Raw genomic sequence first — 12,926 nt, forward strand, 5'->3', positions numbered from 1 at the left:
TTGCACAATGGAACTTCCTTCCTTCCTTGTCCATTTGCCATCCCCATATCTGTTCTGCTGGGTTGGGGGAAACTCCATAACAGATCTGGTGGGGATGGAGAGAATGTTTCATTGCACAAGGAGAAATCTCTGCACTGAAGCAATGTTCCCCTTAATGCTATATTGACTACAACCCTAGAATACAATTGACATTTAGCACTAGCTGCACATGAACTCTCACTGTGCATGTTGACTTAAATTACTTCGTGAAAATATTTTATATCAGCTTATAGACATACCTGATGAACATTGTTGAAATGCAAAAAGGCTGGGTTGATTGATGGGTTTACAAGGTGGGGCACACTCATGGGAGCTCCAAGGACTGCTTTAGAGTAAAACAGATTGCCATATTTATTATAAATCCACAGCACTTAATGTCTATATATGTAAACAGTATAAATAATTGCTATAAATGCCACAATTTCCTTGCTATTTTTCGATTGTTCTGCTAGATGTGTAAATAGCTAAGTCATCATCATTTGCACAAAATGCTAGATCATGGTTTTGCTGGAATGAAGCCTAACAAAATCGAGGGCTCCTCTCCTCTCCTCCTCTCACATATTTAGTGTCACGGAGAAGTTCATATTAGAATATCTGCTTGTTGTTGCATACAAACCAGAGATTATGGCCTGTCACAAACTCTGGTTAGTTAACAAAGCTACGTTCAAAAGCTACATATTGAACAAGTCTTATTTTGAAAATGACCAGTCTGTTTTAAACCAGAGATCTAGTTCATATGACACAAGCTAGGAGAATAGTGAAACTCAACATTTGTATAGTCCTTCTCATAGACACAGGAGAGAGGAAGAGTGGAGCACTCAAGTTTGAGGCTTTGCTTAGGCTTGTCATTAGCTTTTGCACATAGCAATAAACCATTGCATTACTTGCAAACTGGGCCAATGAAACTTCTTCATATGCCTTACAGTTGCTTGCATTTCACATTGGATTTGCTTTGGTACAGTGATACTTCACGCTTCATCCGCTTGTGCCTTTTCGCGTTATGTCCCGCGGCAACCTGGAAGTACCGGAACAGGTTACTTCCGGGTTTTGCCGCTCGCGCCTGCACAGAAGCACTTAATCGCGCTTCGCACAGAAGTGCCAAATCGTGCCGCGCAGATGCAGCACATAGAGTTGCAGACATTTCACGTTACAGATGGGCCTCCGGAATGGATCCCATCCATAACACAAGGTACCACTGTATTTGGTAGCATGCAGACAAAAATTACAATTCCTCTTAGGTGCGAATTTTCCTATCTCCTACAAAAAAACCAAAAACCTGATTTAATGACAATGTGAAGTCCTTGAATGTTGATAACAATGAACACGTCCTGGCAGTTTTTGTCCAGTTGGCCACAAAGAAGAAAACACACCAATTAGAGAATGATACAGTTTAGAGTTACTTCTGCTGGTGAAAGACTATGGAAGCCAACGCAGAATCTGAAAGGGGTGAAACAAAATCTCCTTTTTGATTCTTAAGAACTGTACAATTCCATTTAATTATGCACCAGCCGTAGCTAATATAAAGGGAAAGCACACATGAGCTTTTGGAGGTAGAGCAGAGCAAGCCAACTTTGAACACTTTGTTTGGCACAGAAGTGAGTTTTCACTTGAGCAGCACAAAACACAGCATGTGGTGCTACACAAAAAGCAAATATGCAGCAGTATGGCTAAGCATGCTAACTCTTGATATTCCAATTTTGAAAACATATTAAAGCTAGAATTAGTGAAACACAGAAAAACAAACCCTGCTAAGCAAAGAATCACCAAAGCTTTTGTGAGTATTCAGGAGAGTCAACCGGTATATCCCAAGGATGATCAAGAAAGCATTTTTTACAAAGAAAAAGAAGAGGACAGGTTCTCTTACGGATCTGTAACTGGTTCAAGGAGTCAGAACACAGGAATAAATTGATAGTTTCTATAAAGCAAGCAAGCAAGCAAGCAGTGAGGTCCTCCAAGGATATGTGTATTACGGCCAATGTAATGCAAGGATCACAAGAATGTGGCACCAGAACCTGTTTTTAATACAGTAAGCCTGTATTCAAAAGCCTTTACTATGGTGGAGACTTTTCCCCACTTCAGATATACTGCAGATAGATATAGAAAGATGATGATGATAGATAGATAGATAGATAGATAGATAGATAGATAGATAGATGATAGATAGATGATAGATAGATGATAGATAGATGATAGAGACGGAGACAGACAGACAGAGACAGACAGATATATTTTTAAAAATCTTACCAAGTTTATTGGAACATCCATGTAACTGGGGTTGCAACAACATTTGTAACATCGCTGGGGTATTTAAGCTTTTCATAATCTGCACTGCATTTGGTTCAGGAAGCAAACCTTTTCTGTTGTTCCTCATCTTGAATTACGAAGAAATAGGGGGGAAATCAGATTCTCTCCCAACATAGAAGAAAGTTCATTTTGTAAAGCAGAGTTCCTTGCATATAGCTATTGAACTTCAAGTAGTTTCTCAGTCACATGTAAGACTAAACACATTGAGGAACCTTTTGTAACAGACTAGAGATGCTACCATTTCCCTTTTAGCCATTAGATTTCAATTGCTGCATATATGCTTATTAAGGATAAGGATCTATGGCTGCAAGGGGCATCACTTCATGAACATTTACAAATAGGCAATCTTTATTTTTTACTTTGTGGCTTCCAAACAATCATGATAAGAGACAGTAAGATGAGCAGGCTGTTTTAATTATATGCACTGTCAAAGCTAATAAAATAATATTAACTGTAATCTCAGATAGTCTTTTACAAATAAGCCTCTCTCAAGCCCAGGTTCCCAAACGTTTTTGGACTACCACTCCCATCATGGGAGTGGTAGTCCAACAAAATATGGGAACCCGAAATTGAGAAAGGCTGTGATAGATATTCAAAACTGGTCTAAGAAAATATTTAACCAAATACAAAACTACCTATGTACCATCACAATGAAAATATTCAAAGATAACATAAAGCCCCCTTAACTATTTCACTACTATTCTATGAATATAAAAAAATAAAACCTACAATGTTGTTTATTGAAAATACATGTCAACCAATTAAATCACTAGGTTAGATTATGTTACTCGTATCTTTCTATATCTGCCAATCCACCACTAATACAGACACTTTTTAACTTTTCCTTCCTTCCACATCACTGTACTGTACCTTTCTTTGTTAATTCAGTACTTTTCAATAGGGCCCATTTTATATTTGATCCTTAACACAAGGCATAACCTTAAACCACACCAAATCATTGGTCCATCTAACTTTGCATTATCTACTTTTAACTGGCAGCAGTTCCCCAGGGTTCCAGACAACCCTATCTGGAGTTGGCAGGGATTAAAATTGGGGACCATTTGGTATTAGAGAGCACTGAGTCATGTGACCTTAAACATTTAGGAAGGAGCAACAATGCTTGTGCATTAGGCACAGTTCAATTAGCACCAATTTTCACATAGTATGGAAGTATAATTCCAACACCACTTTGACACACACACAACCCAACTGTGTGTACTTGACATCAAAAGATGTCTAACCTGTCTAAAATTTCAAGAAAACAAACAGCCAATATTTGCCCAACCCCTCCCCTCTTCTGGAATTAAGACTAATACCGGATTTTACTAGAGAATATCTTCTATCAGACAAGACCACATGATCACTAGCACCAATCTGAATTGTAGCTTAACACACTGCTTCTCTGCAAAAGGGCATGGTCTCTCACAGTGAGAAGAGATCCCAGGTTCAGATCAAGGTATTTCGTCTGACTGCCAGTGTGAAAGTGTTCCAACTTGAAAAAGATGGGCATGTAAAACCATGGTTCTTTTTTATTCAGTGCACATTTATCTACTAATACCACTTTATTTTAAAGGAATCAATGTTTGTAAGTGTGTGAACTTACAGTTGTACAGTTGTAAGTCCTAGTGAACTCTTAACTGTTCTAACAAAATACAGTCTTCATGAAAGGCTTGGTCACACAGCCAATTCTCCTTGTGAGAGGACTGTGAAATCAGAAACTGGAAAATTTCCAATTTTCCAATGGGTTACCAGTGGGTTACAAGCACACACACATCCAACAACAAAGGAGTTGAGATTTTAGCAGCCTGTTTCTCAGCATGTCAGCATTACATTCTAATCAAAAACAAAACTCTGTTTTTCTCATTTCGAGGTATTATTGGGCTTTGCTTCAGTGGTTTCATATGCAAAATGGAATCCCAAGGTTCTTCGTTTCATTTTGGAGAAAATCTGGATGCCATCCTAGATGTAGATGATATATAAGGCTTTTGAACCAAGGTCCAGTATGTGAGTGCCAATGTTGCTTTGCCCTGCATGGCATCTTGCTCTTTTGTTAATCAAGCCAAAGTCAACTCCACATTACTCATTTCTGCTACCTATTGCTTTCATTCTTCCTTTTGATTGCCATGTCATATTGGCCATTACCATAAAATTCAAAATTGGGTGAGAGGGAAAAGCACATTATGTCCTAAGGAAGTTTGTGAGCCACTATTACATATGCAGTTAAATTCATTCTTATCTACAAAAACCACAACTTCCAGTAATACCTTGCTACCCAACATTCCGAGAAATAATCTCATATGACAAGCAAGGCATGAAAGCTTCACTCCTCATCAAGCAACTCCACTATCCTGAAATTGTTGTATACTTCTCTGCTTTTGGGTCATTACCATGCCTACTAGCACCACCTATTTTTAAAATGGCATAGCACTCTCTTACGGAGGCAATTCTTTCCAAAATTGCTTAACTACAGTGCTCTGAAGCACCAGACAAAAGCTCAATAACTAGCCCCTCTGGTCTTTGTGTTTTTAAATACCAAAGAGTTTAGACAAAATTAGGTAGCTAGACCTAACCCAGCAAGGGGAACATTCTTGGGATATAGTTACAGGTATACAGGTGCCTTTGGCTCAAATTCCAGGAGAGATTTTATTGGCTTGTAGTTCAGGAAAAAATGGCAAGAATCACCATATCATGTGCTAGTGATGCAAACAAGGTGGGAGAGAAAACTTGGGAAAACCACAGTGTTTATATCTAAGAACAGTTTTATCATGAGCCCAGTTAAGAAGTAAACCAAATTGTGACTTAGCAAGAATGAGTAGCTGTGTGAGTTTCCATGGAGAAAACTTTACTCCTCCCCAACTCCTGTCGCTGCCATGCTACGCAGAACTAAGTAATGATTTGGTTTAGTTCTACACACAAATCTGGGCTCCTGGGTTGTCTCACTCTCAAACAAACCATGAGCCTTAACCAAGGTTTGTTCACAGCTTACTGCTCATCATTTCTTTCAGGGAGACAAACTATGAGCACAAGTTCACATGTAATGCTAAGCCATAGTTTTGGTAGCAAAGCAGCCATGATTTGCTCATTCATTCTTGCTAAGTCAAGAGTGGGTATCTGCACACTTGTTCGTTCTTGCTCAGTCATGACTTGGGTCAGCACTATGTACAAACAAAGCCTTTATTTGCCTACCATGCCCAAAGATACAGCCATCATATCAATATATAATTCAGTTTTGTATGTCCAGTATCCTAAATGCATTTGTCACATGTTTTTCCTTGGGTGGTGGTGGTGGTGGAGTCTCTTACCATGCGTTGTGCTGCTATAAGTGTAGCAAGAGTTCCACGCCCTGGAGCTCCCGGAGCACAGTAAGAAACATGCACTCTCTTCTCTCTGAAAGTCAAGCCATCTGTGCTTTGCTGGACTTCCTCTGCCTGCTCTGCTGTCTCATACTCAACGACTGCAAAGCCATCAACCGAGCTATCTTCATCCTGAGCAAGCTGAAGGGACATTTCACAACACAATGAATGAAGAACATGCTATCCATATATCAGTTTCCAGGCAGCACTATATCCTTCCACCTCAAGCACGAACCACCTGTGAAAAATACTAAGTAATGTGTTTCTAATACCAGATTAACATGGCAGATCATCCCTCCCTCCAAGCTAAATTTAATACACAAATATTTTGCAGATGACAGCCACACAGAGCTGTACTTGAATTACTGCTGCCCTGCCATCTAATCTCATGAAGAACTTGAACTATGAAATAAATTTGACAGTTATTTTATGGAGCATTAAGGGACGGAATTAAACTGGAGATTATTTTGAAACCATGGCCACATCCTCCCCCCCCCCCGAATTTCTTTCCTATGGGTGAGGAATACTATTTTTTTCATGTACCGTTTTGCTGAAAAGTTTTGCATTTTAAATAGTATGAAAAACTGCAGTGGTGACACCTGCAAAATTCCATAAAATTCTAGCTGGTGGTATATATTTAGTTTTGACACCTTAGTTATTGGCTGAGGTACAGGAAACCAATTGCTTTGCACACGTGCAAATGTTAGCTTTCTTGCTTCTTTGCAGGATTGCAGCAGTCTCCCAAAAACACACCAGAAGCTGCCTTTTAAATAGCCACGTTACAAAAGCTGTTTGCATTTCACTAGAAGTGAGAGTTATGCTGCACTAAAGGAGGAGGAAGGGAAAGACCCTGATATTTGGCCAGAGGAAAGAATTTGGCACATGTACCCTTCTGGATCATCATCAACAACTTAAGACTTATTTCAGTAGCCTTTACTGTCACATAAGTATTCCCTGGACGGCATCAGTTTTATGTAATTATTGAATCAACTAGTGAAAAGCAGGGATTGTTTGTTGGATACCACGTCCAACCAGTGTTACAAAGCTTAGTAATACAATTAACATATGTTACAATAAAAATTGTAAAATGAATAAAATCTAGCTGTATTTCTATATATCTTGAAGGTTCCACACTGAACTAATTTACTTGTAGCCCATTTTCAAAACATCTAAAACGATTTTGTGTCTACTCAAGTAACCCTCACAGGAAATACAGAGCTCATCAGAGCTTATTTCATGCCAGCTGAAAGCTTTTGCCCTTTGATAAACATGCATCAGCTGTTTATTCTGTCTTATGGAATCACTCTGGAACAACATTAAAAACATAATAGGTATAATCAACCTGTGCAAGCCCTATCAAAATGCATTGAAGGTAATAAACCATGCCTATCAACCAAAAATATCCTAAAATATATCCTTAAGCCACAAAGGATGCTGTAAAAAAAAAACCCAACATATTTATATATTTAGACAATAATATTGTGACAGGTCAAGCAGATAGGAAGCAGTGTACATTCTTCCAAAATCTACATGTAAACAAAACTGGAATAATGTTTAGAAAAAAATAATATCTGTGACTAAACAGCCCACAGCTGAAATAGTATGAGACAAACATATCTCCAACATATATTAAGAGAAGGGACTATAACTAGTTTAAAAGGAAGAGGTAGGGAAGAAAAATATATATTAAAGATAAGGATGTTTCTCAGCAAAATAAAAAAATTCCTTCAGTAGCACCTTAAAGACCAACTAAGTTTATATTTTGGTATGAGCTTTCGTGTGCATGCACACTTCTTCAGATACACCTTCAGCACACTGGAAATAATTGTGAACACGTGGAACAGTCTTGTGCCATCTAGACCAGTATACTGATTACCGTGGTCTCAAGCAGAAGCCCTTCTAAGTTATGGCTTTCAATATATTTTTAACTGGGAATCCTGCAGCTTAAGTCTGGCACCTTCTCCATGCAAACATATATTCTACCCACTGAGCTATAGTCCCCTCTCCAATACTATAAACAAGCAGTATTAAATTGTCTAATCCCATTCACCCCCTTCAAAACAAAGGTGATGGTCTTGCCGCTGTCTTTTCTAGTATCCAAAGAGATTGCCAACTTAAGTCTATTGAAGGGGGGGGGATATGACTACAGAGAGTCTTCTGGAATCTTGAAGACTAGCAGACTTCTTGCGGCACAAGCTTTCATGAATTAAGAGACAACTTCATCTGATGTCTCAATTGCTGCCCTCAGTTGGTAGGTTATCTTTACCAATTTACAGTAAATGATTTCTAAATTCCAATTTGGGGTTCTAAAATTTAACATTTTTATATATACTGAGGGAGCTTTATTCTGTTGTATCCTACCCCCCTGCCCTGAAATGCCAGAAACTCTAAGATTTATAAGTGAAAGTTTAAAATGTTTCCCAGAGTTGCTTCCTAAAGCAGCAATTCTGTAAATGCACAGAAGTGGCCCAGATGGCCTTTTACATAATTTTCAGGTGACTAACGCAGGCCAGCCATACCCAACTCTAATAAACCTTTATACTGCTATTGGAGCTGTTACAAGCGTACTATAATCATTCACCAGTTTGAACATATTAAGCTGCAAATCAAACAAAGGAAAGCCCATAGAAGGTGCATAGTCAAACCACACAGCCCCCAAAGACAAGAGCTGTGGCTTTAAAAGTCCTACATTTCTACATACCTGATAAAACACAGGGTTATATTTCGACGAAAAAGTTTGCATCAGATCCTCTGCATCTGTGTAGTCTGTAGGGAGGTTTTCCACACAAAGGCACTTTGAATGTATAAGTTCTGGGGTTAACTGGTTGACATCCATCCACTGAGCAAAAAGGGCATTCCCACCTACTTGTTTCCCTAGAAGGTCCAACCTAGCTTTAGCTGCAGAATCCTTTTTCATGTATTCCACAAAACCATAGCCCTTCGAATACCCAGTGATTTCACTATAAATCAAAAAGTGTCTTTCAACATTGCCATAGGGCCGCACCAACTCTTCAAACTCTTGCAATGTATAGGAGCGTGGTAAGTTGGTAATGCAAAGCAGGGCATCGGTTGGCTGAAGTTGCACTGAGATTTCTTTTCCTCGAAGGGAGTATTGGTGAAACAACCGTATTGCATTCTGAGCCTGCTCTCCATTCAGTAAAGTAACAAAAGCTGGAAGACAGCAAAAACAGCAACATATATTTACATAGTCTATCACAATTCATCTTCAGCAACAATGTTGGCTTGTCGGATGAGTCTCAGAGCAAGGAAAGTATGAGCATTTATTACGAAGTTGGTGGTTGACTTTTGTGATACCCCAAGATCACAATAAACATAAAACAATGGATAGTGTAAAATGTAAATCAGGCCCTATTGCTTTTTTCTTTTTCTTTTCTGAATTCTGAATCAAAGTAAGGGTTTGAGAATTCATGGTTACAATTCTCTTTGCTCATAAAAAAGTGGATGTTCCACTCTTACAAATGCAAGTCATATTCACATTATATATTTAAAGCACACAATTTCCCCAAATAATCCTGGGGGCTATAGTTTGTTAAAGATGCTAAGAATTACAGCTCTGCGAAAGGTAAACTACAGTTCCCTGGATTCATTTTGGGGAAGCCATGTCAGAATGTGCCATTTCCCCATAATCCCCTATTTAAAAATATGAGGCCTTTCCTAAGGGTTTCCCAACCCTCCGGACGAGGCTTTTTAGGGGACGGTAGGGGAGGAAGATTCCCTTGCATCTGAGATGCCACCACCCTAAACATAGTTCCCAGTTCTATAATACAAGCAAGGCTTACTTAGCAAATATTATTTGTCTTTACTATGTGAGGGCATACTTTAAATATTAGTAGTAGTGTGGTTAACAGGTCAAAACAAACACAGCTGTAAAAAATTAAATAAAAACCAAGTAACATGTACCAAGTAATGGGATGTACCTATTAATTCCATGCTCCCACCTCCCCCACCATGTGTTTTGTCAAAAATTGCCATGATGTGTCTGTGGGAGTGACTGTCCTGCCTCATGCGCTGTAACCTTTTAGAGTTATTGCTGACATATCATATTTCAATAGAGCCTTTTCCTGAAATTCAATTCCAGGAAGCTCTGGTTGCAAGATTATGGTTTAAAACAGAAAACATCTTTTATTCCAGATTGCCTATTAATCATCTGCTTCTACTGAACACCGAAGCTCAAGCAGAAGTGAAACTGAGTGGAAAGATGATACGACTGAGAATCAGGAATGCTAACATTTTCTTTCAAGCCTGAATAATCAGAGGTTACACTATCCTCAAGTTCTAAAAGGTTTACTAAATAAATTATAAGCATAGTGACACTTTTTCTTTTTTTTAAAGCAGGTTTAACTGAATCGTAGTTGAGACCATCTTATACTAATTAAGCACATACATAGATAGAGCATAGATTAGACCAGGTATTACTATATTATTATGGCTTTGGCCTAGATACCAGCTACACAAAGCTTTCTTATAACTTGCAATATGATTGCAAGGGAAACCGCTATTTCCTCGTAAAATTTATGTATTGCACAATTTGACCAATCAGGATGTGTGATACCGCCACCCTTATATATTCTGTTTTTTATCCATAAACATTACTTATTTATATAAATAAATAAATACAATTCATGTTCTAGGAAATATGGTAGCAATCAGTAGCAAAACTGAAACGAAGTAAGTGTGATGCTTATAAAGTACTAATTCCTATTATGCTCAAAGGAATTATATTATGATGCCTACAAACTACAATACCACTGCATGGTGGGGGCAATTTACATTTTGGGGAGGAGGCAGTAAGACCTTCCTATAAGCTGCCACCACCACTGCCCTGCCACCATTAGACTTCGGAGGCAAAGCTTCCATTGGTGCCAATGGAAGCTTTTTATCTAAGCCGAATTGCCCCATGGGGACAGGAGAAGGAGAGGAGCAAGAAAGGGAAGGAGACAGCAAAAAGGATGGGAGAGAGGAAAGGAGGAGGAGGAGGAGGAGGAGGAGGAGGAGGAGGAGGAGGAGGAGGAGGAGGAGGAAAGAGAGGTATTTGTGTCTATGTGAATAGTGGTGGGGAGAGAGTTGATGCTGAAGTCCATGCTTGTGTAGGAGAGAGAAAGAAGAGAAAAAGATTTGGGCAGAGGGCCTTCTCGGTGGTGGCACCCGCCCTATAGAACGCCCTCCTATCAGATGTCAAGGAAATGGACAACTATCTGACTTTTAGAAGACATTTGAAGGCAGCCCTGTTTAGGGAAGTTTTTAATGTTTGATGTTTTATTGTGCTTTTAATATTCTGTTGGGAGCCGCCCAGAGTGGCTGGGGAAACCCAACCAGATGGGTGGGGTACAAATAAATTATTATTAGGGCTATTATTATTATTATTTACCCACTTTGGCTCTAGCCTCACCCTGCTTTTTGTACTAAATACATTGTGTTGTTGAACGTGAATCTAACATCCAATGAAACACTTCTGATTAAACCAAAGGAAATCCAAGGCAGTTCTGATAAAATTGAAATAATTGAATCTGGCAACATTTCTGTACTCCTTGCACACAAAGAGGTTCCAATGCACATGTTGAGTTCCCACGCAAGCAATGGAAGAACAGACATGGGGGGGGGGGGTGTCAGCTTCAGAATCCTTCATATAGCATTAAACCACAGCTTTGCATTAGGTGCAAACAGGGGCATTCAAGTCACAGTTTAACTACCGTACATGTGTGTCTTATGGACTTAACTAGCTCTGTATGCAAAATCTTATAGTCCTAGTTCTCTGCCATGGGCGTAAACTTTTGTGTGTGTGTGTGTGTGTGTGTGTGTGTGTGTATACACACACACACACATACACACACACACACATACATACATACATACACACACACACACACACAAACACAGAGAGAGAGCTAGATAAATACACACACATCAGTTTTTTAAGCTGTAAGCAGTGTGTGGAAGGTGATTAATAAATAATAATACTTCTTGGTTCTTACCTGTTCTTTTATTTTTGTCCACATAACAGTACTTCAATTCAAAGTCTTTTAATAAATTATGGATTTCCTGGGGAGGTGGCAAAAGAAAAAAACACACAATACATCAGTGCACTGAACATTTTTATTTTAATGTTAAGGTTTTGGAAATGTTCCAAATAAAGAATTACTCCATAGACATACTGCTATACAAAACATTAATTAGGAATCAATATGAGTGAGCACTCACTTCAACCACAAGCTCTTTCCTTTGAAAAGTGGAATTCCAAGAGTAGTTACTTCTTGCTTAATGAAAAAAAAAAAGAACTATAAAAGGGTGGCATACTGAGTTGCCAGATAAGGATATAGAACACTGTTAATAATGCAACTCAACAGTATTTGTTCTGCATTGTACAGCAGAACTCCTCCTGTTTAAAATGAAATCTCTTACTGAGATAGATTGCCTTTTTCTTTACAGAAATGAAATATCAAAAATATAATTTTTGATCCAAATTTCAGTAGTCACGTTTTATTGAAAGATACGGCATTAAACACCATGTTAATGAGTACAGTGGTACCTCGGGTTACAGATGCTTCAGGTTACAAACGCTTCAGGTTACAGACTCCGCTAACCCAGAAATGGTACCTCGGGTTAAAAACTTTGCTTCAGGATGAGAACAGAAATCGTGCTCCGGCGGCGCAGCGGCAGTGGGACGCCCCATTAGCTAAAGTGGTACCTTAGGTTAAGAACAGTTTCAGGTTAAGAACGGACCTCCAGAACGAATTAAGTTCTTAACCCGAGGTACCACTGTAGTTAGCAATGTCTAAAGTCATAGGGGAAAGTCTGCATACTCCCAGAATTTTATTGTGTGCTTCTACAACACACCAAGGCTGCATTCTGAAGCTATGCATCTTACCATTGCAAACAAGGTCACAGAGAAGTATAATTAGAGAACACAATTATTTTCAGCATTTCAATGAACTTACACAGTACTACTCTTATAATGCATTTTCCCTCCTCTATAATTAGGCAATTCTGTGCACATCCCTGAGGAATTCAGCAGCTTGCACCTGTTTCACAGGTGCTAAATGCTTCTTATTTTTTTCCTAAGCGGTGTTATATCCTCTTCCTGTTTTGTACTGAAAAGGAACATGTGCTTCCCAATTGAGTTTTGAAGAAAATGCTCCTCTCTTGTCAATGACTTAGAAATTGGGTTGGGGGTCAATGTGAACTTTATAGACAATAAACTCAGAGGTTTAT

At 38.8% G+C, this 12,926-nt stretch overlaps 1 protein-coding gene across 6 annotated transcripts in view; it reads right to left on the reverse strand.

Moving 5' to 3' along the window:
• RAVER2 (ribonucleoprotein, PTB binding 2) overlaps positions 1 to 12,926 on the reverse strand; it is a 43,372-nt gene that overhangs the window by 17,000 nt on the left and 13,446 nt on the right. For 3 of the 6 annotated variants that reach the window (XM_060276833.1, XM_060276834.1, XM_060276838.1), the window contains exons 2-7: positions 11,690 to 11,756; positions 8,398 to 8,867; positions 5,646 to 5,837; positions 2,284 to 2,410; positions 279 to 364; positions 5 to 85 (exon numbers count right to left, since the gene is read on the reverse strand). In XM_060276833.1, the coding sequence (XP_060132816.1) occupies positions 5 to 85; positions 279 to 364; positions 2,284 to 2,410; positions 5,646 to 5,837; positions 8,398 to 8,867; positions 11,690 to 11,756 (1,023 nt within the window). The remainder of the gene's footprint in view (positions 1 to 4; positions 86 to 278; positions 365 to 2,283; positions 2,411 to 5,645; positions 5,838 to 8,397; positions 8,868 to 11,689; positions 11,757 to 12,926) is intronic. The other 3 variants (XM_060276835.1, XM_060276837.1, XM_035122783.2) reach the window with 3 other exon arrangements.

Source organism: Zootoca vivipara, chromosome 7 (assembly GCF_963506605.1).
Source record: "Zootoca vivipara chromosome 7, rZooViv1.1, whole genome shotgun sequence".
In the NCBI taxonomy this organism is placed as follows: Eukaryota; Metazoa; Chordata; class Lepidosauria; order Squamata; family Lacertidae; genus Zootoca; species Zootoca vivipara.